The sequence below is a fragment of the Camellia sinensis genome, chromosome 10, assembly GCF_055761805.1.
Source record: "Camellia sinensis isolate YWXY chromosome 10, ASM5576180v1, whole genome shotgun sequence".
NCBI lineage: Eukaryota > Viridiplantae > Streptophyta > Magnoliopsida > Ericales > Theaceae > Camellia > Camellia sinensis.
In genome coordinates, this window is record NC_138970.1 from 28545365 (window position 1) to 28569395 (window position 24031).

The following is a 24031-nucleotide window of genomic DNA, read 5'->3' on the forward strand; positions in this document are numbered from 1 at the left end:
ACAAAATTAGAAATATTTTTTGATTTTTTTTAATAGAGTTTTGAAAAGAGTGTGGCTATAAATTTTGAATTGTGTATTTAGTTACGATTTAAGTGTTGAGTTATGTTTTGAGTTTAAAATATTAAAAAATAAAATATTTACAAAATAAAATAAAATATTTCAAATTAAAAATATTTAAATAACAATAAAAAAATAAAATTTTCTTAAACATTTTTAAGTATTTTAAAAAAATAAATCTATAATTTTTTAAAATACAACTTAAAATTCAAAACTCAAAATAGAACTCATAAGACCATCTCCAACGTTGCATCAGACTCAGCATCAAATTTGAATTTGATGAAAAAAGCCACATTTTCCCTCTCCAATAGTTTCACCAAACTGATATCAAACTGAGAATGAAGCAAAAATTTTATCAAATTGAGAATACGCGTAAGATTTCACTATTTTACTGTGCAGAAACGTTGGAGGTGGGGCCACCGGCCGGTTGACCCACCGGTCGACCGACTCCTTTCAAATAAGTAGGTTCAAACAGGGTCCAAGAGGTTCAAACAGGTTAAAAAAAAAAAATTCTTCCCCTTACCGGTCGATCGGCCAGTCGTCCCACCAGTTGTCCCTAGCCAGTATTATTTTGATGCAACCGTTGGAGGAGGTAATACCAAATTAAGAAAATCACCATTTTTTTCATCAGATTTGATGAAAAAAAAGGTTTACCGTTGGAGATGCTCTAACTTAAAACTACTTTCATAATCCATAATTAAATAAATTTTTTATCTTTAAAATTTAATTCACAATTTTATATTTAAATTAAATTTTATGCTTAAATCATAATTTTAAAATTAAATCAAACGCGTTATTATTTTTTAATTTTTTTAAAAATAGAAATAAAATCGTTACCGGGGGCTGTGGTGTGTGGGATCCATTGTAATTTGGCATACAGCCCACCAAATACGTGAGCCCTAACGTGGACTTTTGACTTCAGGCTGTAGTACAAAGAAGTCAACATAGCCAAAAACGACGTCGTGAGCCTGAAAACATTACTGATGAATAATCCTCAGAAACTGCCTTTGCAAATTCCCCTCCCTCTCTCTCTCTCTCTCTCCATTTGAAAACCCTATCAAATCAAATTCTCAAAATTTGATTCACAAAAATATTCCACCAAATTCTCTTCCAATCCCACCAAGGAATCCCAGATATACTCTCATCTCTCTCTCTCTCTCTCTCTCTCTCTCTCTCTCTCTTTCTGTATATATACACAGAGAGATATATGAATCTTTGTTCAGTTGATGGGAAAATCACTGCCCAGAGCAGCAACAACTAAGCTTCAACAAAAACTCACAGACCATCTTATCAAGACTCCCAAAAGATCCAAACCCATATCCCAGAACCGCTTGGTATCGCCGGAGACACCCAGATTCTGCTGCGAATTGAGGAGGCCCAAGTCAGAGAAGAAGATGGAGAACAAAAAGAGCAGTAGCAGCAGCACCAGGGGCGGCGGCGCTGAGGAGCAGAACCACCGTACGCCGCTGTCAAGGGTGGTTTCCGATTGTGCGAAGCGGTGGTTCCAAGACACCCTCAAGGATGCCAAGGCCGGCGATGTGTCTATGCAGGTGTTGGTGGGTCAGATGTATTACAACGGCTATGGCGTCCCTCAAGATGCCCAGAAGGTCAATTTTATCTCTCTTCTCTCTCTCTCTCTCTCTCTCTCTATATATATATATATAATTTAATTCCTGTAGTATCATAAAGTGGGTATCTTTTGGATGATTTGATTTGATTTTCTAGTGTGGGCTTTTTAAAGAACTTTTGAATTCTGGTTGGTTGTTAAGAAACTGAGCAAAAGAAAATGAATTGAATCTTGAATAATTCTTGTTACCATGAGAATTTAACAAGAAAGTGAAGGGTAGAGAGTGTAGATGTAAAGTTAGTGTGTTTTGGGGAAAAATGCTAGGAACCGTGAGAAATTAACCCAAGTTTATCCTGAAAGTGGGGTATACGGGGTAGATTTAAAGTTAGTCATGATTAAACCATCTAAGCCCTTCACCAAAATTTGGTTTCATCTAATTTGATTCCAAATTTGAGTAATACGTTTAATTTTAATATGAACTATTCCAATCCTTTATCAATTTTTTATCAAAATCTTTTTAAAAATTCCATTCTTATCCCAAATTTCATTTTTTGTCAAATTTGATTAAAAAAAACTCCAAGACTTTTTTTAAATTTTCATCAAATTCAAATTTGACGAGTTCTGAATTTGATGAAAAAAATAACTCTCCCTTCATTTGATGAACATTTGATGAAAGGATTAGAGATGATTTTTGAGTACTTTTTCATCAAATTTATATTTGATGAAAGAAAAGATGAAGGATTGGAGATGCTCTTACAATGAATGTAATCCATCAGTTAAATCTTATTGTTATGTAGTTTTGTTGGTGTTTTGGGCCATATCTAGAATGTATCTTGCCCACATATTTCAATTCTAGGTAAAATCTTGTATAATTTTTATCTTTTATGTTTGTTTTTCATGTTGGGTATTCTTTTTTCTTGATGATAGGTCCATTTAGCTGACACAATAGTTGGGATTAAGGCATGCTTTAGTTGATTTGAGTACTAAGGTCTTATTAAATTTAATAATGGACTGTTGATTCTGGAATACCTTTTAGGCTGGTTTACTGGAAGATATACTAAGCTTGCTTGGTTCCCATTTTCTAAGAACAGTTTTTAGAAAATTCTACTTTCTTATTTTTCGTGTTTTTTTGTTTTTACTAAATTTTTTTAATATTTTATGCAAATTTTTTACTTTTTAAGCACACCTAACATAAATACACCTAAAAAGTAAAAAAATTGTAAAAAAAATCTTTTAAAGATTCACTAAATACCAAAAATATAAAAAAAATATAAAAATTCAGTTCATTTTTTGTATTTTTATGTATTTCTTAATTTTTTAAAAATATTTCTTCACATTTTTTTTTTTTTACTTTTTAGATACATCTAAGTAAGGTTTATCTAAAAAAGTAAAAAAAATGTTTAAAATTTTAAAAATATTTACGAAAATCAAAAAACTCAATTTTCAAAAAACTTAATCTAGAAAAATCAAACCAAACACACTGACTGATTTTCTGTTCTGGGATTGCAGGGAAGAATTTGGATGACAAGAGCTTCTAGAATTAGATCCTCAGTTTGGAAAGTAAGCAATAAACGCCCAGGTAATTTCTCTCTCTCTCTCTCTCTCTCTCTCTCTCTCTGCGCGACTGCTTGCTTGTGCTCATCCATACCTGTGTGCATGGTCATAATGTCATTAATTGTGCTACATTTGTTGACTGTATGGCCATCGTAGGTTACAATGTAAGTGATTCTGATTCAGATGAGCCAGAGGGAAACTCCTGATTAGACCAACTTGGCATTTCCATCTAATACAATTTGAAAGTGAGTTGAATTCTCTGGTGTTCTTTTGCTCTTAGTGTAATTTTGCAATTTTCTTATCATTCAACTGCATTTAATTTAGATTTGTGCGACTCTGAGCTTAAGACTTCTGCCCATTTGTGTTTCTTGTCTTGTTGTGTTGTGTTGTTGTGTTTCTTGAGTTATGTATATATTGCCTCTTACATGTCTTGCTATAGCAACGGAGAAGATATCGTGATTCCAAGTTTTGATGTATTTCTGTGCAAATAATTCTCCTTTGCTTTCTTGTCATCAAATTGGGAACAACATTGAAATATCTCTCTATCTTTCTCTTCATACTCAAATATCAAATCCTGCTCTCAAGAACAATATGTTTTGAGCGGCCATTGCTCCGTGAATGCATTAACAGAAACTTACGTGCGATTAATAGCATAAATACATGGATAACGTACGTGTATGGGATAGACCCAAAATGCCACATCAATTTTATGTCACTTGTCCATCAAACTAATATATGTGCTGCCTTTTAACTATCCAGGGCTCTTTAGCATGTGTTCAATTTCATTCTATTTGGGATTCATGCTCTTAATATCAAACAAAATTTACCAAATTGAAATATGCAGATCTAAGTAATGATTTTCCCTACTTCATCTTCTGGTAGGTAAGAATACTAGAAAGTAAAGCGAGCAAGGAGGCTTACAATATTGTGGACTCAAAACTGCATCTAATACCTAAAAACATTTTCATCTTTGATCCTTGGCAGTAGCGTGCAGGACTAGTCACAAGTTAAATTAGTTCTCTATTCGTGTTGAATAGATAACTCAGAGTTCCTTGTTTTCAGTGATTTGTAATCAGGTGTATTGGTTGAATGAATTGTGACATAACAAAGTGGAAAATAGAAACTACCTGATTTTGCTGGATGAAATCGTTTCATTCATTCTTGAAATCCTCTGAATTTGCTAGATGAAATCTTTTCGCACCCCTCTGTCCTTTAAATTTGCTGTATGATTTCATGTCATTGGGTTGGTTACTACAGATTTAAGCAAATTTTGAGGAAGGTTGAAACACAAATTTGTTACTAAGAAGAGTAGAGAATGAAATATCAGGAACTATATTCGTTGATAACTTCTAATTTCTCCAAAAGGCGTGGATTGGGAAATCTCATGTGTTTCCCCTTGATACAAAGCGCTACACACCTAGAAATCTGCTAAACTACGTCTTTTAGGTGTAAGTCAGTTTCTGTTAACAGAGCAAGGGTATATATATATAGGACTTAAGAGCATCTCCAACCTTTCGCCTTTTTTTTCATTAAATTCAAATTTGAGGAAAAAGTAACCATTTTGCATCTCCAACCCTTTCGCCAAACCTATATCAAATCAAGGGAGGCTCAAAATTTTCATCAAATGGAGCCAATACCAAAGCCCTTCATCAAATCTCCAACGGTCCCATTGTACAAAATTGAAATACCTTTTATGTCCCTATCTTAAATAGGTGTGGTGCTTTGTGGTCAGCTGTGGTGGCTTGTAGTGGTCACATGTGGCATATGTGGCCAACCATGGTGGCTCGACTGTTCTAGATCGTGTTTGAAATGGTATGGATTGACTTGACAAAGAGAGGTGGAGCATTGTGCAGTAGAGAGTGGTGGTGATTTGGTTGTAGGGGGAGGCACGGATGGTGGGTCTAGTTTTTTCTCTTTTTAAAAGATTTAATGAAAAAATTGATTCTCACCATTGGAGTGAGTTATATCAAATCAGTTTTTTGGTCCAAATTCTTACTCAAATTTTTTGAAAAAATTTGATGAAGGATTGGAGATGCTCAAGAAGGTTGCTACTGAGATTAGTGTTGTCATTTCATGTTCTGCTTGTTTCCACTCTTATATTTCCTCCCTTTCTTGCATTTATGTTGTTATGAGGTCAAATAAAAGAGGTATGGTACAAAAGTTGGGTTGCCATTACTCAACTAATTTGGAAATTGAACTCAGAAAATGAGATTTTTGGTTCAAGAAGAAAATGATATGAAGATATACGGTTCTGGATTCTCTGGACTCCGATAAGAAGTCAGCTAAGTCATGAAGATTGGTTAGCAGTAAAACTTGTTGGTGTGACGGCCAGTTAATTGTTTTGATTCATGCTTCAGTGAGGTTGTACTCAAATGTTTTTATATCTTTAGAGGATGGCATTTGGACAAAGTTGATTAATGGTTGTCTCTTCGTCAATCTTTGGCCATGGAGTATATGAAGTCCATAAAATCAACCATGTTTCTACTTTTAACTAATAATCATTGTTTCAGTGTTTAAGGCTTGATATCTTTGCAATCTTTCTTTAATCCCAATCAATAGGTTGATTCTTGTACGCTTAATCATAGTACTCCGTCTTACTGATTTTGAGTTGCTTGTGATTTCGCTTGTTAGGTTGATGTCGAGAGAAATTGAAAGATAAAATCTGGTTAAATAGAAAAATAGAACTATTTTTTTTTTCCTTTTCAAACTACACGAATGAATTTACTTTTAACAGTGTTTCATATTCATATTCATATTCATATGTATAATTGAATGGAAGCATGAATTTACTTTTCTTGTATTTACTTTTGTCTCGCCTCTTATGTTTTGCAGGGTCCTCAGCATTGTACCTGTTCGCTGCCATGAATTTTCCAGTGACATAATCGATTCCTTTCTTTTCTAGTAAAGTGTTTTTAATTTTTTTTTTTTGTAAAAAAAAGTTTAAATCCTGCTACATGATGCACTGAAATATCATTGTACAATTGTCTAGTGCCATAGAATTTTTACAGTTGCATTTTCATGGGAAAGAATTTTGGTGGGTATTCATTACTTGCACATGGGATCAGTATTCATGTAGTGTAGTTTCTTGATCTGATCATGATATGTCATGTCCAAAGAGGGAGAACAAACAGTCCCGCTACGTAACCCGAAATTACTGTGGCTCGATTGTCCCAAATTTCAAAATGACATCGTTTTGATATTTTTTTTCTTTTCTTCTTCTTCTCCTCCCCGTCTCTTCTTCCTTCCCCCTCTGCTCGGCTCTACTCTTCGAGACAGATGAATCAAAATCAAAAACAAAAACTCAAAAAAAAAAAATCAACAAACCAGCAACAGTGCTCTACAAACCCAGAAACAGAGGAATCAAAATCAAAATAAAAAACAAAAACTCAAAAAAACAAATCAACAAACCCAACAACAGACAAATCAACAAACCTACATGAAAATCAAAATTAAAATCTAAATCAACAAACGCAGCAACAAACCCACATGAAAATGAAAATCTAAATCTAAATCTAAATAAAAAACTCAAAAAAATCTCACAAATCACCAAAAAAATCAACTCTGCTTCCAATGTATAGCTCTGTGGTCACTGATTCTCTTCAGGCGAAGACTACGATGAAGGCCAATAGTGGTCTTACCTACGCTCTTCCGGTTTCAAGAAAGCGCTATAGAGATTTGATTAATCTATTGATCTCCTTCCCCAACGCTCAGATTTAGAATTAAAACAACAATCGCACTTAGAGGTTGATCGCTTCTTCTCCCTTCTCTTTTTCCTCTTCTCCCTTCTCTCTTTTCTCTTCTCCTTGTTTAAGGAGAGGAAAAAAAAAAAATTGAAAACGGCGTCGTTTTTAATTTCGGGCCAATCGAGCCTTGAACTTTTCGAGCTCTCAAGCTTTATTGGAGAACAAAGTAGTCCTAAACTCTTATGTACTTCCAAGTTCAGTTTATCAAAGTCGTGCGATATTACTGTAATGTAGGCTTGTCGTTATGGACCTTGATATTGGCCTTAATAGATAACCCGCCCTTACTCTACAGGGCGCTAGCACTTGACTAAAATAGAATATCAAAGCAAAAGCCTGATTGATCTAGCAATATTAAATGAAGAAGGGCGTGACCATTATATCAATTTTGATCCTAATCACTCAATCGTTGATCAATACACTCATCGTCAGTAGTATAAAGAAAATAAGTAAAAAAAAATTAATTATTATCATTGATTTTTTATATTTTGACTAAGCATAAAAAATGGGGAAAATTAGTGAAAAGTTCCAATAGAATCTATGGCATTAGGTTTGGCAAGGGTAGGAGTGATTATGGATCTGTTCAATCTGCTCAACCTGACCAATCTGATCCAATTTGATTGATTTTGGTTGGATGCATGTTTTTTGACGAATGGATGTGGATGAAATTTTTCATGATCTATTAATATAGTTTAGATGATGGATTAACCATCTCGCGTCTGCATGAATCTGATCTGTCCGTAGATGAAATTTAAAAAAAAAAAAATTGCTAACAAGTAACAAAATAGAGTAGAAATAATAAAATATATTTTTTCGTAAAAATAGAAAATAATACTTTAAAAATATACATGCGTGATGTCATGGTCTATTATAGACAAATAATATATATATATTTTTAAATTATTAATTATTGAAGATTGTAAAAGTAATGAATTATAATTCAAAAAAATGTCTAAAATTTATAAAGTTTAAATCACCAAACCAATCGCATCCATTTATTCATTGCCATGTCATTAGTGCTCCATTAGAGCATCAAAATTAATGGTCTAAATCATTACTGCTTTAGATAAATAGATAAATTAAGTAAACAAACTAGTGATACATGAATAAATATGTGATATTTAAATAGATAGATGATGATTAAATTATATAAGAACAACATGATTTTTCACATTGTTATTGTCTTTTTAGCTTTAAAAAATTTTACTTTAAACCCAACAGGTCTAGAAATAGACTTCTAAATTGAATTATCTTTAAAAAATGTGAATGACATATGACATTATTTAGACCTTATTTGGCATGATTTAAAAAAGTTAAAAAGTCACTATTTTATTTTAGTCATATTATCTTATTTAAGTCACATCACCTCTCTAACATATCACTTTAAACCAAACTCATACTCAACTCATATTTCATAAAAAGTCAAAAAATACACTTATTTAGATCATCCCAAACCACCCTCATAATTAGCCTTTGAACATAGAATAAGGATCTAGATCTGAGTGATACTCAAATTAAAATAATGTTTTGTTTGATTGACTATTGGAGGAGGACTTTGCTCACATAATCGAAGAGCACTAAATGATTTAAAAAAAACAAAGTAGCAGTAATTGTGAAAGTTGAGAATCATACACAGAACCCGATTTTGACTTCAAGCATTTTAAATGGATAGATTTATATGTATTAGGTGTTGTTTGTTTGTTTTAAGTACTTCTGTCTGTTGTTAATTACTCTCAACTAATCCCAATTAGGACTAAAATATATACCTTTCTTTATTTTTTTATTTTTTATATACTTTAGTTTTTAATTTTTTAATTTTCCTCCTTCAGATGCCATCCAAATTGATTAATTGGAGCTTTGGTATGTTTGGAATTTTATTTATTTATTTATTTTTTTGCACAACCTCAAAAAAGGACATATAGACTTCACAAATACAAATGCATAGGGATAGCCAATTAAAATTGAGAGTAGTTCTCAAGACTTTACTCTATGGATTCCACAAAATTTATGATGGTGATCTGACTTATTTATTTATTAGGATTTGAAGGGAAGAACATATACACAAAATCTTAATTTGATCGGATATCAGTAAACACACTAACTAACTATGTTTTGTTTTATAACTTGACAATTGTAGTTTAAAATTGAGTGGAGCTGGTCCCAAGTTCTAAACTAGCCTAATTGGGTACCCATATAATCCTCAAAGTATGCATCTGAAAAATATCCAAATTAATTAAGACAGTGTGAGTGCTTGAAATCATAAAATTTCATTTTGTAATTTGTAACCTAATTTAACAAAGTTTAAAAATAAAAAGTCAAGTTCAACAAACCACATACTTTAAACACCACTTGTGTAATTAATTAGTCCATTTTTATTTATTTTTTATTTTTTACTTTCCGTTAAACTGTGAGGCTAGGAAACGAATCCAATGACCTACGTGTTTATTTTATTTTATTTATTTATTATAATAATTCAACATTTATCATTGAACTTTGCTTGAATTTTCAAGTTCATCCTTCAACTCATAACATTATTATAATAATTATGATTATCATTAACAAAATGGACAATTTTAATCCAAAAACACATAACAAAAACCATAATAATCACCATAGGAAATAAATAATTCAATACAAAAACCATAAATTATTAATTGTCTTTGACAGTGATTATTAATCTCCTGACTTTCCGTATAGGAGTTTGTATATGATTGGCCAACTAAATTAGCATAGTTGGATTAATTATAAAAGTCCAAGGATTTAAATAGAAAAATTATAAGTTAGATAATGACATAAAATTTAGAATAAACTTCGATGTTCAAAACAATAATTTATTAATGAAAAGAGTGATGCTACATGCACTAATTAGTGTACTAACTAGTGTACCAACTGGTTATGACATTATTATTGACCCCACTCATTATACAAATTACAAATATTAAAAACATTTTAAATTATACTACATCATCAATTGGTACATTAATTAGTGTACTAATTTATGCATATAACATTAGTCTAATGGGAATTATTTTTCAAAGGATATAGAGAGGCTTTAATTGGGTTGGTGAACAAACAACTACGTTTCAACATGGCCAATTGAAGAAGGTCAGGGCAAGTTCATGGAGATTAATAATGACCTTGTTTGGTACAATTTATTGAAATCACTTAAAGTTAATTTATGTGAGACAATTTGAATCAAAATGTTTAGTAATTTTTGCTTATAATTTATAAAATAAAAATAAGTTAGATAAGTTTAAAAAGAATTGATTATTGAGAAACTAGAAGCGGAATATTTTTATATTTTGTTTTTCGATAATCTACTTTTAATTTACAAGAAATTATATCAAAAGGATATAATATTGTTAGGTGCATAGTGTGAATCTTGATAGGTATGATACATTAACCACTCAATTTTGGAGTAAGAGCATTTGTAGTATATTTACGCTTGTGACAGAGATGTAATTATCTTTTATAACCTTTTAGATCATAATAAAAGTCACAATAATTAATCATAACTTTTCATTTTTGTATTCTCGTATCTCACGAATCGTGATTATACATTTTATGGATCCCTAACAACAATGAACTAGAAGTAGATCCTATGTCAATCAAGTATAACAATAATTTTTTTTTTCTTATCTATTTATTTATTCTTAAAAAAAGTAGTGTAGGTCTGGCTTTATACAATTTCTCTATATTATATTTCAATTATTTAAGGGGGGAGACAGAGATCTGCCTAGATACCAAACAAAAAAGAAAATCTGAATGTCAAATATAATATTTTATTTGAAAATAAAGAACCCACAAACCCCACATTAAAGTCAACCATCATTTATTTATTTATTTTCACTGGGGTTCTAATCTGGGTAGTAATATATTGAGGAAAATTTAGGTTAAATTTGGCAACTCAAAAATAATTTATCTTTTTATTTTTTTTTTATTACATCACCTCTCTATTTTTCTACGCATCTTTTTATAAAAAAACAAAAAATATACTTATTTAGATCATCCTAAACAACTTTATTGAGTAACTCAATCAAAGTCAGCTATATTTGCATGTGAAAAGTCTATTGCAAATCTACCATATCATGAGAGCCTTACCTGTATTCATTGGATTCAAGCGTATCCTTTGTATCAAGAAAAGAATTCAAATTTTATTACTGGAGAGACTAATATTTGAATACAAATTTTCACCGGATACATAAACACACACACACATATATATATATATATATAATATAATATGTAAGTTTTATATATATATACAAATTTTAAAAGATAAAAAACCATTGAATTTATTTCTGATTGGATGAATAAACTTTTTTGGTGCAAAATAAAGAAAATGCAAGGGAGGAGAATAGTGACATATATATAAATATTTTATATTAAGTGGCTATTTTATGTATAAAATAAAATATATATATATATATATATATTTAAAATATATTAAGACAAACAGTATCCTTCATAGTCTTCTTCTAATTTTGTCCCCACCTTGCATCACTTGGGGGTTCAAGTAGTGATGCTAACATAGTCACTGTTACATTACTTCATGGATTAAATTAAAATTAGACTTAAAATGTAGGAGTCAAATTGTTCAATTTAAAATTATAAAGATTAAAGTGAAATTTAAATTAAATTATAAGAATGAAAAGTGTTATTATTATTTTTTTCAAGGGAAAATTGGCCTAAGGTCCCTCCTCTACTTTTGATATGAGGAGAGGTCCTTTATAATATGTTTTGATGGCTAAGGTCCCTCAAATTTATTTTAGGTTATAAAGTACCTAAATTACCCTTCCTTTATAACATAAATTTGTTTGAATATTATATGGTTGAGTTAACTGATACATTTTGGAAACCGAATTTGAAGGGGAGATTTTGTCGGAGTTTTCGTCGGAGATTTCAGTGGAGATTTCTTCGGAGATTTCAGTGGAGTTGACGAGAAAGATTGCTACGATCGTGTAGATTTTGTTGGAGATTTCGTCGGAGATTTCAGTGGTGTGATAGTGTATTGATCGCGTAGATTTTCAGTGGAGTTGAATCAGGTTTGTTTTCGATGGAGATAGCACATGCATTTTGATATTTGTTTTGAATTTTTGTGTAGAGAGAGGCCAGCTTGATAGAGTTGATTTTTATTTTTGGAATTAATTTTTTATTATTTGTTTTTTCGCGTAGGTTTTTGAGTTGAGTTGGATTAGGTTTGTTTTCGATTTAGATTCCAAATGTATTTTGATTTTTGTTTAGAGAGAGGCCAGCTTGATAGAGTTGATTTTTATTTTTGGAATTAATTTTTCATTCTTTGTTTTTTTGATCAATTTCAGATAGTGTTGACAGTGTAGGTGATTTTGATGTTTAGAGTTCATTTTTGGTGCTCTGTTTTTTATCAACATGATGATGAATTATAGTTGTGTTCTATGTTTTTTCAAACCAGAGAAATTTCATTTTCTGCACTATTGTTTGTGTAGTCCAGAGGAAATTATAAGTGCATATGGACATATTATTAGAAGTTTGTAATGGAGATAGAATATGAGAAAGTCAATGTAAGTTCATAAATTTCTCTATACTTGTATTTGTAGTTCAGAGAAAATTGTAAGTTTGTTACTCACTTTCAGTTTGTAGTTCAGAGAAAAGTATTTCTCTGGACTTGTATTCTATGTGATTTTTTTTTCTATAATTGTGTTTAATTGTTAGCAGTAAATTTCTCTGTGATTCATTAAGTTTCTGTGATTTTGTTTTTTATCATCTTGAAGGTGAATATCAGTTTGTAGATGTCTTTGGAGTTTTATTTTAAGTTCAGAGAAAATTATAATTTTTAGAAATTTCTCTGACCAGAGATGTTGTTATTGTGAAGTGTTTGTGTGATTTTTTTTGTTGTTTTTTGTTTCAGTTTTAATGGACAGTGCAGTGTTGTTGCTGTGCAAATATGGGAATGATACTATTGTCATTAATGTTTCATGCGAATTGAATTTTGAGGAATTGGTTGGCATTTTGTGTAAAACATGGGAGAATTTGAAACCTGAGACTATGTGTATTTCATATTCTATTTTGGGCCATCCGAATTGTATGGTTCGAAATAATATTGATTTTCTGAATATGTTGAGGGTTGTTTGTGCACGCGGTGTTGATATAGTTGATGTTTCAGTTAGTAGATGTAGTACTTCTGATGAAGAGGATGAAGTGGGGTCTAATTGGGTAGATGTTGTGGATGGTGAGTGTGATAGGCTGGTGGATGTTGAAAGGAATTCACTCTCTAAGTTTTGTTCTCACCAAGAAAAGGTGTTATTGTCGGCTAGTTGGCGGAATAATATTACGAGTGTTGGACAAAAGTTTGAGGGTGGTGTGGTTGAGTTCCGTACTTTTTTATGCAAGTATGCTATTGAGGTTGGTTTTCAGTTTACGTATGTTAAAAATGACAAGCTGAGGGTTACGGCAGAATGTGCATATAAGGAATCAAGGGGATGTATGTGGCGTGTACATGCTTCTGTTGAAAAAACAAATGGGTTCTTCTACATAAGGACTTTGAACAATGAACATACGTGTGGTGTGGCGGTTCGTACGAGTAAACATTCGAGGATGACTTCCAGCTTGGTTTCTGGGCTGATACTTGAAGAGGTAAGTGCAAAACCTTTAACTCGTCCAGTGGATGTTGTGAAAGGAATGAAAGACAAGTATGGGGTCTCAATTAGTTATAACTGTGGTTGGTTGAGTGTTGAGAAAGCAAAATGTAGTACATATGGGGATTCTTGTTTGTCATTTGATCAATTACGGTGGTATTTTGATGAGGCATTGAAGAACAATCCAGGGAGTCGTTTTGAGTTAGATTTTGAAGATAACAAGCGTTTCAAAAGAGTGTTTGTGGCTTTTCATGCATGCATTGCTGGTTTCAAATATTGTCGGTCATTGCTTTTTCTTGATGGAACATTTTTGAAAGGACGATACAAAGGAGTTATGCTTGCTGCAACGGGGAAAGATGGGAATGAAGGTAATTGTAAATATATCTATTTTTATCTAAGTATGTGAATTTTCTATACATGTAGGAATTGAGTGAATGTGAATTTTCTCTGGTTTTGGCCACTGTGTGGATTTTCTATTGTTGTGGCCACTGTGAGAATTTTCAATGGATTTTTGTCAGTGTATGAATTTTCTCTGGATGTTGTCATTGTGTGAATTGTATCTGTAGGTGGTCACTAAGTGAATTTTCTCTGTATATTATGATTCTGTGAATTTTCTCTGTAGCTGGTCACTAAGTCAATTTTCTCTGGATGTTGCCAATGTGTGAATTTTCTCTGGATGTTGGCAGTGTCAAACTTCTCTTGTTGTTTTATTGTTCTATTTTTCTCTGTTGTTTTGTAGGTGGTCACTAAGTGAATTTTCTCTGTATATTATGATTGTGTGAATTTTCTCTGTAGCTGGTCACTTATTCAATTTTCTCTGGATGTTGCCAATGTGTGAATTTTCTCTGGATGTTTATTGTTCTATTTTTCTCTGCATGTGCGTACCTAATATGCTTGTTCCTATTTGTTTTGTAGGTTTTTTTCCTGTAGCTTTTGCTGTTGTTGATGCTGAGAATAAAGACAATTGGTGTTGGTTTCTTGAACATTTATATGGAGTATTAGGATCAGAAAGGGTGATAAGTTTCATATCAGATCGACATTGTGGAATTGTGGAGGGAATTGCTAGGTTTTTCCCTAACTGCTTTCATGGATTTTGTCTGGAACATCTAAAGAGAAATTTGAGGGATAAGTTGTCATGTGGAAACACAAATTTGGTTAGGGAGACGATTGTGTCCAAGTTTTCAGAATGTGCATATGCTCCAACAAAGGCATCATTTCATTTCAAGTTAAATGAGTTAAAAAGTGAGGGAGGAGACATTGTGAGTGTTTTCTTGAGAAGTTTACCATATGAAAATTGGAGTGATGCATATTTTGCAGGGAAACGTTATGGTGAGATGTATTCAAATGTTGCTGAGTCATTCAATTCATGGATACGAGAAGCTCGGCACTTGCCAATAACAAATTTGGTGGACATGATACGGTTGCAAATCATGAATATGAGGTCTGATAGGAGGCTGTTCTCTAGTAAATGGAATAAAATTTTGTGTCCTCGTATGGATAGTGTGTTGGAGAAGTCTTTTTTGGACGGGAGGACATGGAATGTGAGTTTATCATCTGATAATGTCTTTGAAGTGCATTGTTTTCCTTCGGTTATGGTTGATCTTGGGTTGAGAACTTGTTCATGTCGAAAATGGGAAATAAATGGGTATCCATGTCAACATGCTGTTGCTGCAATTTTTAGGAGTGGAAAGAATTTGAATTCATTTGTTGAACCATTTTTTCATGCTGATATGTATCGTCAAGCATACTCCTTTTCGATTGGCCCAGTTCCAACTGTTGAAAAACCTGTGTGTAGCATTGAAGATGCTATGATTTTACCTCCATTGAGCAAGAGACCTGCTGGGAGGCCGAAGAAGAACAGAATTGCTTCTACTGGAGAGTTTAAAAGGGTGATTAAGTGTAGTCGCTGTGAGAGTATTGGTCACCATAATAAGAGGACATGCAAGGAACCTTTGTTAAATAGTTGAGGATTATACATTTTATTGATGGAATAATACATTTGATGATTACTTTGTGTATTTTGTTTTGTGAAATTTATTTTTTGGACAGTGTATATAATAATATCAATCAAATTCATCCAGAGAAATTATTCAATATGAGTTAAAGTGTGTTTGTTGATATATACTATAGGCAGTGGGTTTGTAGTACCTGTAAAATTCATCCAGAGAAATTTTCCTATGGCAGTGAAAATTCTGTGTGTTGTGTTTTGAAGCTTCATATTCATCCACATAAATTTGACAATGGCAGACTAAAGTACTGTGTGGATTGTGTTTTTTCAATTTGATAATTGTTTTGTACTAACACAGTGCATTAGAGATTGAATGATCATATAGGCACCTTCTTTGGTGAGATAGGAGTTAAATTTATCTGTAAATTTCTGGTAGCTTCATATCAGTCGTTTCAAGAAATGTGCACAGCAGACAGAGGATTCAAAAAATTTCTCTGAGTTGAGAATTTCTCTGGACCAGGATAGAATTTCTCTGGACTCACTTGAACTCAGAAATTTGTGTCAAAGCCAGAGAAATTTTCATCCAGAGAAATTTTTCACCAACAGAGAAAACTATATGGGCATTGTGGTCTGAAATTTGAAACTCATGCAATGAAATTTTCCAGTGGCAGATAAAATTATTGTGTGCTTTGTGTTTTGTTGAGTTTGATGATTGTTTTGTACCAACACAAAGTTTTACAGATTACATGATCATATAGGCATCCCCTTGGGACGATACAAGTTAAATTTCTCTGTGAATTTCTGGTAGTTTATACCAGAGAAATTTCTGCAGACAATTTTCTCTGGTAGACAATTGTTGAAATTTACATTAGTCGAAATAAAAAAAAAAAATGAAATTTAGATTAGTCAAGAAAGGATATATACATATACGTCAAGGATCATCATTCCTTCAATGTATGAACAAGAAAGGATATATACATATATGTGAGACAATTTTCTCTGTGTGGATATGTACATTGTCTTCCTTTCACTAGTTTCACTATTACATTTGTGGTTCTTCTGGGGGTATTTCAATTGGTTCAGTCCATGACCTGCCAACTTCGGTCACAAATCTCTCTATGAGTTCTGCCCTCATCAACCTTATCTCTTGTGTGGATAATTTGGATTTGATAGGTTCATGCTTGCTATATTGTTTCATTATATAGCAGACGAAGAGGCCACAATCCAGACTGCATACAAATTATAGGTATGGTTAGTTTTAAGAAACATGCAACAGAAATTATCTTATTTATAGATGTATGAAACTTACGAATCGCTTTCTTGTTGTGGAGCATTGTTGACATACTCAAAGTCATAACTTGTATTTTGTGAGTTAATTAATTTGAAAGAGGGTTGTGATTGAGCGTCTCTTTCAAGACAAGCTTTCAGAAAATTCTCCACGTAATCTTGCTGCAAAAAAATAATTTTTATATAAGAGAGAAATTTACGGACAAGTCAATGGGATTCTATGAAAATTATCATCACATAAAGATGATGATGGATCAGAGAAATTTGCACTCGTTACCAATTGTTTTGCATCTTTGACATATTTGTCTTCTGCATCATCCCTCCTTGGCCTCAATGAGTTGTAGAACCTCCATAAATTGTCTTGTTTGTCCAGGACAAGCAAGGTCCAGTGATTTCCATGTGTGGACTTCTCATTACCTCCAGTATTTATTGGGAAATGGAGGAACCTATAGTTCCTCCATGCTGTTTCAATATGCTTGTCAAATAAGGACACTCGAAAACTTTGATTTTCTGTCATGTTGATGAAATTCTGTGCTCAGAGAAAATCAAAAAATGGTTTTGTTAGTGACACAACTGACTTCAAGAAGTATATTAAGAAGAGAAAGTAGAAAGTAAATTCCAGAGAAAATCAAATAAAATAGTAGTAACATACTAAGCACATGGATGTGAAAAAAAATGAGGTTGGTTGTTGTTTCTCTCTGATTTGGTCAGCCAAAAGGATCTCTCCATAGCCATCAATGACCTGAAAAATATGATTTATAATTGTAATATTTGTTTTATAAAGGCTGATGGAACATTGCAGAGAAATGTTGATGAAAGGGAAAGACTTACATTGTTGGCAATTTCTTTTTGCTTTATGAGGTTTCCAATGTCTTCAAAGGTAATGATATTCAACTCACTTGTCCAAATTAAAGCTCTACAAGATGACAAAGAAGGGATTGAATTTTTGTTAATGCAACATAAGTTTGTAATTTGTTGTTTGTTATGTTCTATTTTGTTTGTTGTACTTACTCAAGCCCAGACACATTTGATATGTGCTGCAAGATGTCTTTTATGTGATCTTTTATCAATCTTGAAATGGGAAGAGTTTGTGGAAAGACCCAAGATTTTGTGATGCTTATAGGTTGAGGCAAGACGTATGCATCAGCATCAAGCACTTCTTTGTCCTTTGTGCTTTGCTCAACTTGTTTTGCAGCTTGTTTTGAAGCTCTAGTCACTTTCGCAACTTTTGGATATTGGAATTCTGGATCATGCTGCTTTTCCTTCCTTTCTTTTGCCTTTAAATTTTTTATCATTGAGGTTGGATCTTTTTTGACTGTAGGCAGTGAAAGTATTAGGAAAAGTGAAATTTCTCTGAAGCAACAGATGATATTTCAATATGTAAATTTATTTAATTCAATATTTTGTAGTTACCATAGAGTTTCTTCTTTTGTTTCGGTTGTTGTTTGTGTGGGATTTGCTCTTGTTGGGTTGTTGGTTGTTGTTCCAGTTGGATTCCAACTATACACAGTGAAAATCAAACAAGCCCCAAAAATGGAATAAGAAAATATACAGAGAAATGAAATGAGCAGTAGAAATATAACTAATGTGTTGAGAGAGATATAACTTCCAGAGAAAATTACCAATGACAGAGAAAATTATAATAAATAGAAATTTCTCTGAGTTATGATGGCACAAGGACATAACTTTTTGTGGCTCAAGATTTTCACTGACCTTGTGGTTGAAGTTGTGTTGGTGTTCGGTATGGTTGTGTTGCTAGTTGGACAGATAGTTCTTGAACTTGTTCATGCAATTTGGCATTTTCAGTTTCAAGCTCCGAATTTGAACACCTCAACTGTTGAATTGTTTTTGCATCATCTGCTTTTTCAACCTCCAACATCCTTAGTTTCATTCGGATTGTGCTTTCTTTTTCTTGAAGTTCTGAGTTATGTGATGTCAGGATTCTTATTGAAATATCCTTTTCAGCAAGTAATTCCATCCAATTTCTGTCTTCTTCTTTTTTAGATTGAGACAGTGCCTTCAGTCTTTGACGTAGATCAGCAATTTGGGCATCCTTTGATTCCTCAAATTCTTCAGGCTGATGCATTGTTGAGCCACAAATGCCATCATGTTGTTGGTCCATCTGCTCATTATTTTCTTCTTCATCACTTTCATCCTTGTTCTCTTCTTCTTGTTCATCTTCATCTTCATCTTCTTGTTCACTTTCTTTCTGTTCATTTTCTTCTTCATCACTTTCTTCATCATGTTGTTGGTCCATCTGCTCATTATTTTCTTCTTCATCACTTTCTTCATCATTTTCTTTCTGTTCATTTTGTTCTTTGTCTTCTGGTTCTATTTCTTCACTTTCTTTGGTGGTTTCTTCTTCTGTGCTGCTTGCTTGATGTTCTTGTCCATTGCTGGTTTCTTTGGTGGTTTCTTCTTCTTTTTGTTCATTCCCTCCATCTTCAGATGGATCTTGTAATTTCTCCTTGAATATGACAATTGCCTTTTTTAATTCTTTCTTTGTCTTTTTGCCAAGACAAAACTCCTCAGATGGGTTTTTGACTAGCTGCTTGTTATCAATCTGTAACAGGAGACTCTTTTATTAGAGAAATGTTACAAAATTCACTCAGAGAAAAAATTCAAATAAGGAAAATAAAATTCATCTAAATGATACTAATTGGAAACAAACTTCAGAGAAAATTGTATTGGGCCAGAGAAAATTAGAGGCATGGAGTTAATTGTATGGGGCAGAGAAAATTATGAAACAGTGAAATAAACAGTGTTTATAAGTTAATGTTTTACTATATTTGTGTCAGAGAAATTTGAATTCCAGTGAAAATTCATTAGAAGGGTAGAAATAAACAGTGTTAATCAAAGATGCAAGGCACACAAGTTATGGGCAGAGAAAATTACACACAAGGAGATAAAATTTGATGGGCCAGAGAAAATTATGTGACAAAGAACATAATTCAGATATTAGAGAAAATGAATCAGGGCATATAAGTTAATGTGTTACAATTGTGGTCAGAGAAATTTGGATGGGAGAGAAAATTGATTACAATGGCAGAAATAGACCAGTGGTTAACAAAGAAGAAAACAGAAATTGATATTTCAGAGAAAATTAATCTTAATCAATCAATGCATAAGGAGGGAAACAAAGCAGTAGTCAGAGAAATTTTTGAAATTTCACTGGGATTTCGGTAGCAATAGGAATCTAACCTGTCGAGGTGCAAGAGAGTGGACTGGTGTCTTCTGCAGCTGTTTTGTCAAGGTTTGAAGGTTCCACTTGGCACATCTTGGGAAGTCTGTTGTGTTACTGTCTTCTGAGTCAATGATAGTTGCATGTTCACATAGCCAATACTGTGATGAAAATGAAAGTAAATAAAATTTTGTAAACGCACAAATTTGTAAGTATGATAACTGCAAATTTGAATGGATATTATACTTACCAGCAATGCAATGACACACCCCGTAACTTTTTCTGGAGTTCTATGCAATGCCATGATAGAATCAATCAATGTTGATGTGATTGCTTCCGGCCAATCATACTGTTTCATTGATTCAAGAGGTTCCACATACTTTATAAAAACCCAACCTATTGAATTCCCACTTGTTGCAAAAAATAGGGTGAGACACAAGTACAATGTAACAATGATTGCTACATCTTTGAAGTCAGTTGGTTGCTTGCCTTTCATTGCTTTGACCAAGGCATTTTTAAGAACAGGACCAGTGAGCCTTGTGTCCTTTTGGAATCTTCTCCTGAGGAATGCAGATTTTGGCTTTTTAGAGTATCTTAATGACATGGCTCCTTTACCTCCTTCCAAACCAAAAATCAAGGTCATGTCATTTGTTGTAAAGGTCAGGTTCTTCTTCCCAACTGTGAATGCTTTTGTTTTTTCATTGTAACATTGGATTATGGCAACTACATCATCATCAGATTTCCTAGATTTCTTTGGATCCATCCTTCCAGTGGTTAGAGCTTGAATCAAATACCAGAATGGGGTCTTTTGAAGCTCTAGAAGATGTTTTGAACTGAATTTAAGTGTTTGAAAGAAGGAGACGACAGATGACAGGTTGGATCGGTATTGAATGCTGTAGTGAGCTCTCTTTCTGTAGAGTTTAACAGGTTTTTTCCCCCTTGAGCTTGAGTCTTTTGAAGTTGGGGTACTCATCTGGATGCTAGTTGCTTCATCAGCTTGGACTTGTGTGTTTTGGGAAGGAGTTTGTGGTGTTTTATTGCTGGTTTTTGATCTTAGATGATAAGAGGACTGAGAGAGTTGTTCTTGCTTCCTTGGTGTTTCTAGTGTTTTGCTGCTGGTTTTTGATCCTAGTGCATAAGAAGACTGAGACAGTTTCTGTTTTTTGCTTGGTGTTTCCGGTGTTTCGCTGCCTTTACGTTTTGCCATTTCTAGACAATGATTAAAGCATAGAGATGTCAACATTAAATCCCAGAGAAAAATGGAAATGTCAGAGAAAATTACAGATAAGGGAGAAAATTGGAGATGCAGAGAAAATTACAGATAAGGGAAAATTACAGAAATTTTGACATGTCAGAGAAAATCAACTCAGCATCATAAACATGGGAGAGAAATTTTCAATAATTGTTTAAATTACAGATAGAAGTAAACATACCAGAGAAAATGAATGATAGAAAAAAGTAAACATGGCAAGTGAAAGAAAATTTGCATTCCACAATTAGCAAAGATAAAATAAACAAAGTAATGTAAACATGGCACTGAGAAGTATACCCTATTGAAATCAAGAATTGAACAAAATAAACATACCAGAGAAAAATGCACATTCTGGAAAAAATTACACATTCTTGAGGAAATTTCCATTCCAGAGAAAATTTCAATTCATAATATTAAAATGCAAGAAAAATTTACATACACAAGCAGAGAAAATTAACCATGATAGAGACACTCAATGGAGGAAAGTGGTGCGATGTGGTCAGAGAAAATTATAAATACCAGAGAAACTTAGACAGGGGCAAGAGTGTAATTGACATTGCAGAGAAGGATACATATTCCAGAGAAATTTACAAAGCAGAGATATTCAGAGACAAAATGACAAAACATATTCAAGAATAAGATTAAAATTCAGAGAAATAACTTTTTCTCAAAGTACATATGGCAGAGAAAATTCCAAGAAGAAACATTCATTCCAGTCCACAATATTAAAATTCCAGAGAAAATTTAAAATGACAAAGACACAAGGGAGGAAAGTGGTGCGATGTGGTCAGAGAAAATTGTAAATACCAGAGAAACTTAAGACAGAGGCAAGAGTGTAATTGACATTGCAGAGAAGGATACATATTCCAGAGAAATTTACAAAGCAGAGAAATTCAGATACAAAATGACAGAAACATATTCAAGAATAATATCAAAATTCAGAGAAATAACTTTTTCTCATAGTACATATGGCAGAGAAAATTCCAAGAAGAAACATTCATTCCAGAGAAAATTATAAATACCAGAGAAACTTAAGACAGAGGCAAGAGTGTAATTGACATTGCAGAGAAGGATACATATTCCAGAGAAATTTACAAAGCAGAGAAATTCAGATACAAAATGACAGAAACATATTCAAGAATAAGATCAAAATTCAGAGAAATAACTTTTTCTCATAGTACATATGGCAGAGAAAATTCCAAGAAGAAACATTCATTCCAGAGAAAATTATAAATACCAGAGAAACTTAAGACAGAGGCAAGAGTGTAATTGACATTGCAGAGAAGGATACATATTCCAGAGAAATTTACAAAGCAGAGAAATTCAGATACAAAATGACAGAAACATATTCAAGAATAAGATCAAAATTCAGAGAAATAACTTTTTCTCATAGTACATATGGCAGAGAAAATTATAAATACCAGAGAAACTTAAGACAGAGGCAAGAGTGTAATTGACATTGCAGAGAAGGATACATATTCCAGAGAAATTTACAAAGCAGAGAAAATTGAAAGAACAAAATTACATTAATCAAAAATCAGAGAAATTCAAATGCCAGAGAAATTTACAGATAAAATCAAACAAACATGTTGAAGAATATGTTCAAAATACACAGAAATAAATTTTTTCAAATGCAGGTAGCTTTTTATTACGAAATTGAAACCCTAATTTATGAAAGGTTATTATAAAATGCTATTAACTGTGTTTCCAGAGAAAATCTAGTTGTATTGTAGAAAAACTGACCAGAGTTAGGATGAAACTTGAATGATGAGCTGATATGGTCCGCGATGAAGATGCGACGTGACGAAGATGGACTGAGATGATGATAAGCCGTGAAAACGAAGCTTTAACGTAGGTCAGAGAAATTTGTGAGGAAGGAATGGGAATGATCTTTGGAGAGGATAACGAAGCTGTAATGTCGATGGTGCAGATGATGTTGAAACCCTAATTCTGCTGGTCTTCTGTTCGTGAAGATGCTGGATGTTTGGAATGTAACTGAGACGTCGGAATGAGTTTGGTTCTGTGTTGATTTTGGCGAGGGTATTTTGGTCCACAAAATAATTAAAAACGCGCGCCAAGTTGCTTCAGGGACGTGAGGCATCACTATCTTTTTGTGTGTCCTTTAGCCTCTAAATTGTTATTATTAGGGACCTTAAAAAAAAATCCCCTTTTTTCAACGGTGTATATTAGAAATTTTCAATTATATGCCGATTAAAAAAAAGATTTTCAATTGGTAGCAACAATACGTGTTAATGTTTATTTTATGGAAAAATTAAAGGGGAAATTTTAATTCAGTGTAATTATTTTCAAAAAATTACAAATAGATGGTAAACTTTATACACTTTAATAATTAAATTCATACAATTTTTCATGTATCTGTATTAATTTTCTAATGTTACCATTGGTTGATAATTTCTCCAAAATTAAACCAATAGTCCTATAGTTTGCCATTTTTGTCAATTTGGCCATTATAATTTTAAGTTTTTAATTTTATTCTTAAATTTTTTATATTGTGTCAATCTAATCTAATTAATATACTTTATTTAAAAATTAAACTAAAATCAAAAGATAAAATAGTTCATTCAGTGATTGACGGATTGACATCTGATTTTAAAAAATAATTTATTCCCTTTTAAATAGATAATTTTGTTCTTGATTTTTATTCAATTTTTTAATGGATGTCAATTAGACAAATAAATTGACAACATTTACAATTAACACAATTTGTTTGTTTGGCTTTAAGCTTTTTGGCTAAAAAAAATCCCAAAAGTCATAAAAAATTATAAAACAAGTTAAAATGTCAAATTATATATATCAATCAAATAACTATT

At 32.5% G+C, this 24031-nt stretch overlaps 3 protein-coding genes across 4 annotated transcripts; 2 read left to right on the forward strand and 1 right to left on the reverse strand.

Annotated features, from left to right (window-relative positions):
- Positions 1-1019: 1019 nt before the first annotated feature.
- On the forward strand, positions 1020-6219 carry LOC114281653 (uncharacterized). Of its 2 annotated transcripts, none has more exons than XM_028224204.2 (4): positions 1020-1664; positions 3134-3203; positions 3335-3423; positions 6011-6219. In XM_028224204.2, the coding sequence occupies exons 1-3, from the start codon at positions 1284-1286 to the stop codon at positions 3382-3384; spliced, it is 501 nt and encodes a 166-aa protein (XP_028080005.1). In that variant the 5' UTR covers positions 1020-1283; the 3' UTR covers positions 3385-3423; positions 6011-6219. The 2 variants fall into 2 exon arrangements, with proteins under 2 accessions (XP_028080005.1, XP_028080006.1); XM_028224205.2 differs by lacking the exon at positions 6011-6219 and adding an exon at positions 4061-4375 and having other exon boundaries at positions 1037-1664.
- Positions 6220-11601: 5382 nt separating this feature from the next.
- LOC145801045 (uncharacterized) lies at positions 11602-15676 on the forward strand. The gene is made up of 3 exons (XM_082891199.1): positions 11602-11963; positions 12806-13900; positions 14448-15676. Exons 2-3 carry the CDS (start codon positions 12811-12813, stop codon positions 15497-15499), a joined length of 2142 nt encoding a protein of 713 aa, XP_082747325.1. The 5' UTR covers positions 11602-11963; positions 12806-12810; the 3' UTR covers positions 15500-15676.
- A 706-nt stretch (positions 15677-16382) lies between these two features.
- Positions 16383-23081, reverse strand: LOC145801046 (uncharacterized). The gene is made up of 11 exons (XM_082891200.1): positions 22944-23081; positions 20199-21157; positions 19969-20109; positions 18481-19330; positions 18181-18267; positions 17779-18082; positions 17599-17683; positions 17420-17509; positions 17045-17296; positions 16790-16929; positions 16383-16709 (listed from the first exon to the last, which is right to left on the reverse strand). The coding sequence occupies exons 2-11, from the start codon at positions 21153-21155 to the stop codon at positions 16523-16525; spliced, it is 3093 nt and encodes a 1030-aa protein (XP_082747326.1). The 5' UTR covers positions 21156-21157; positions 22944-23081; the 3' UTR covers positions 16383-16522.
- Between the last annotated feature and the right edge of the window lie 950 nt (positions 23082-24031).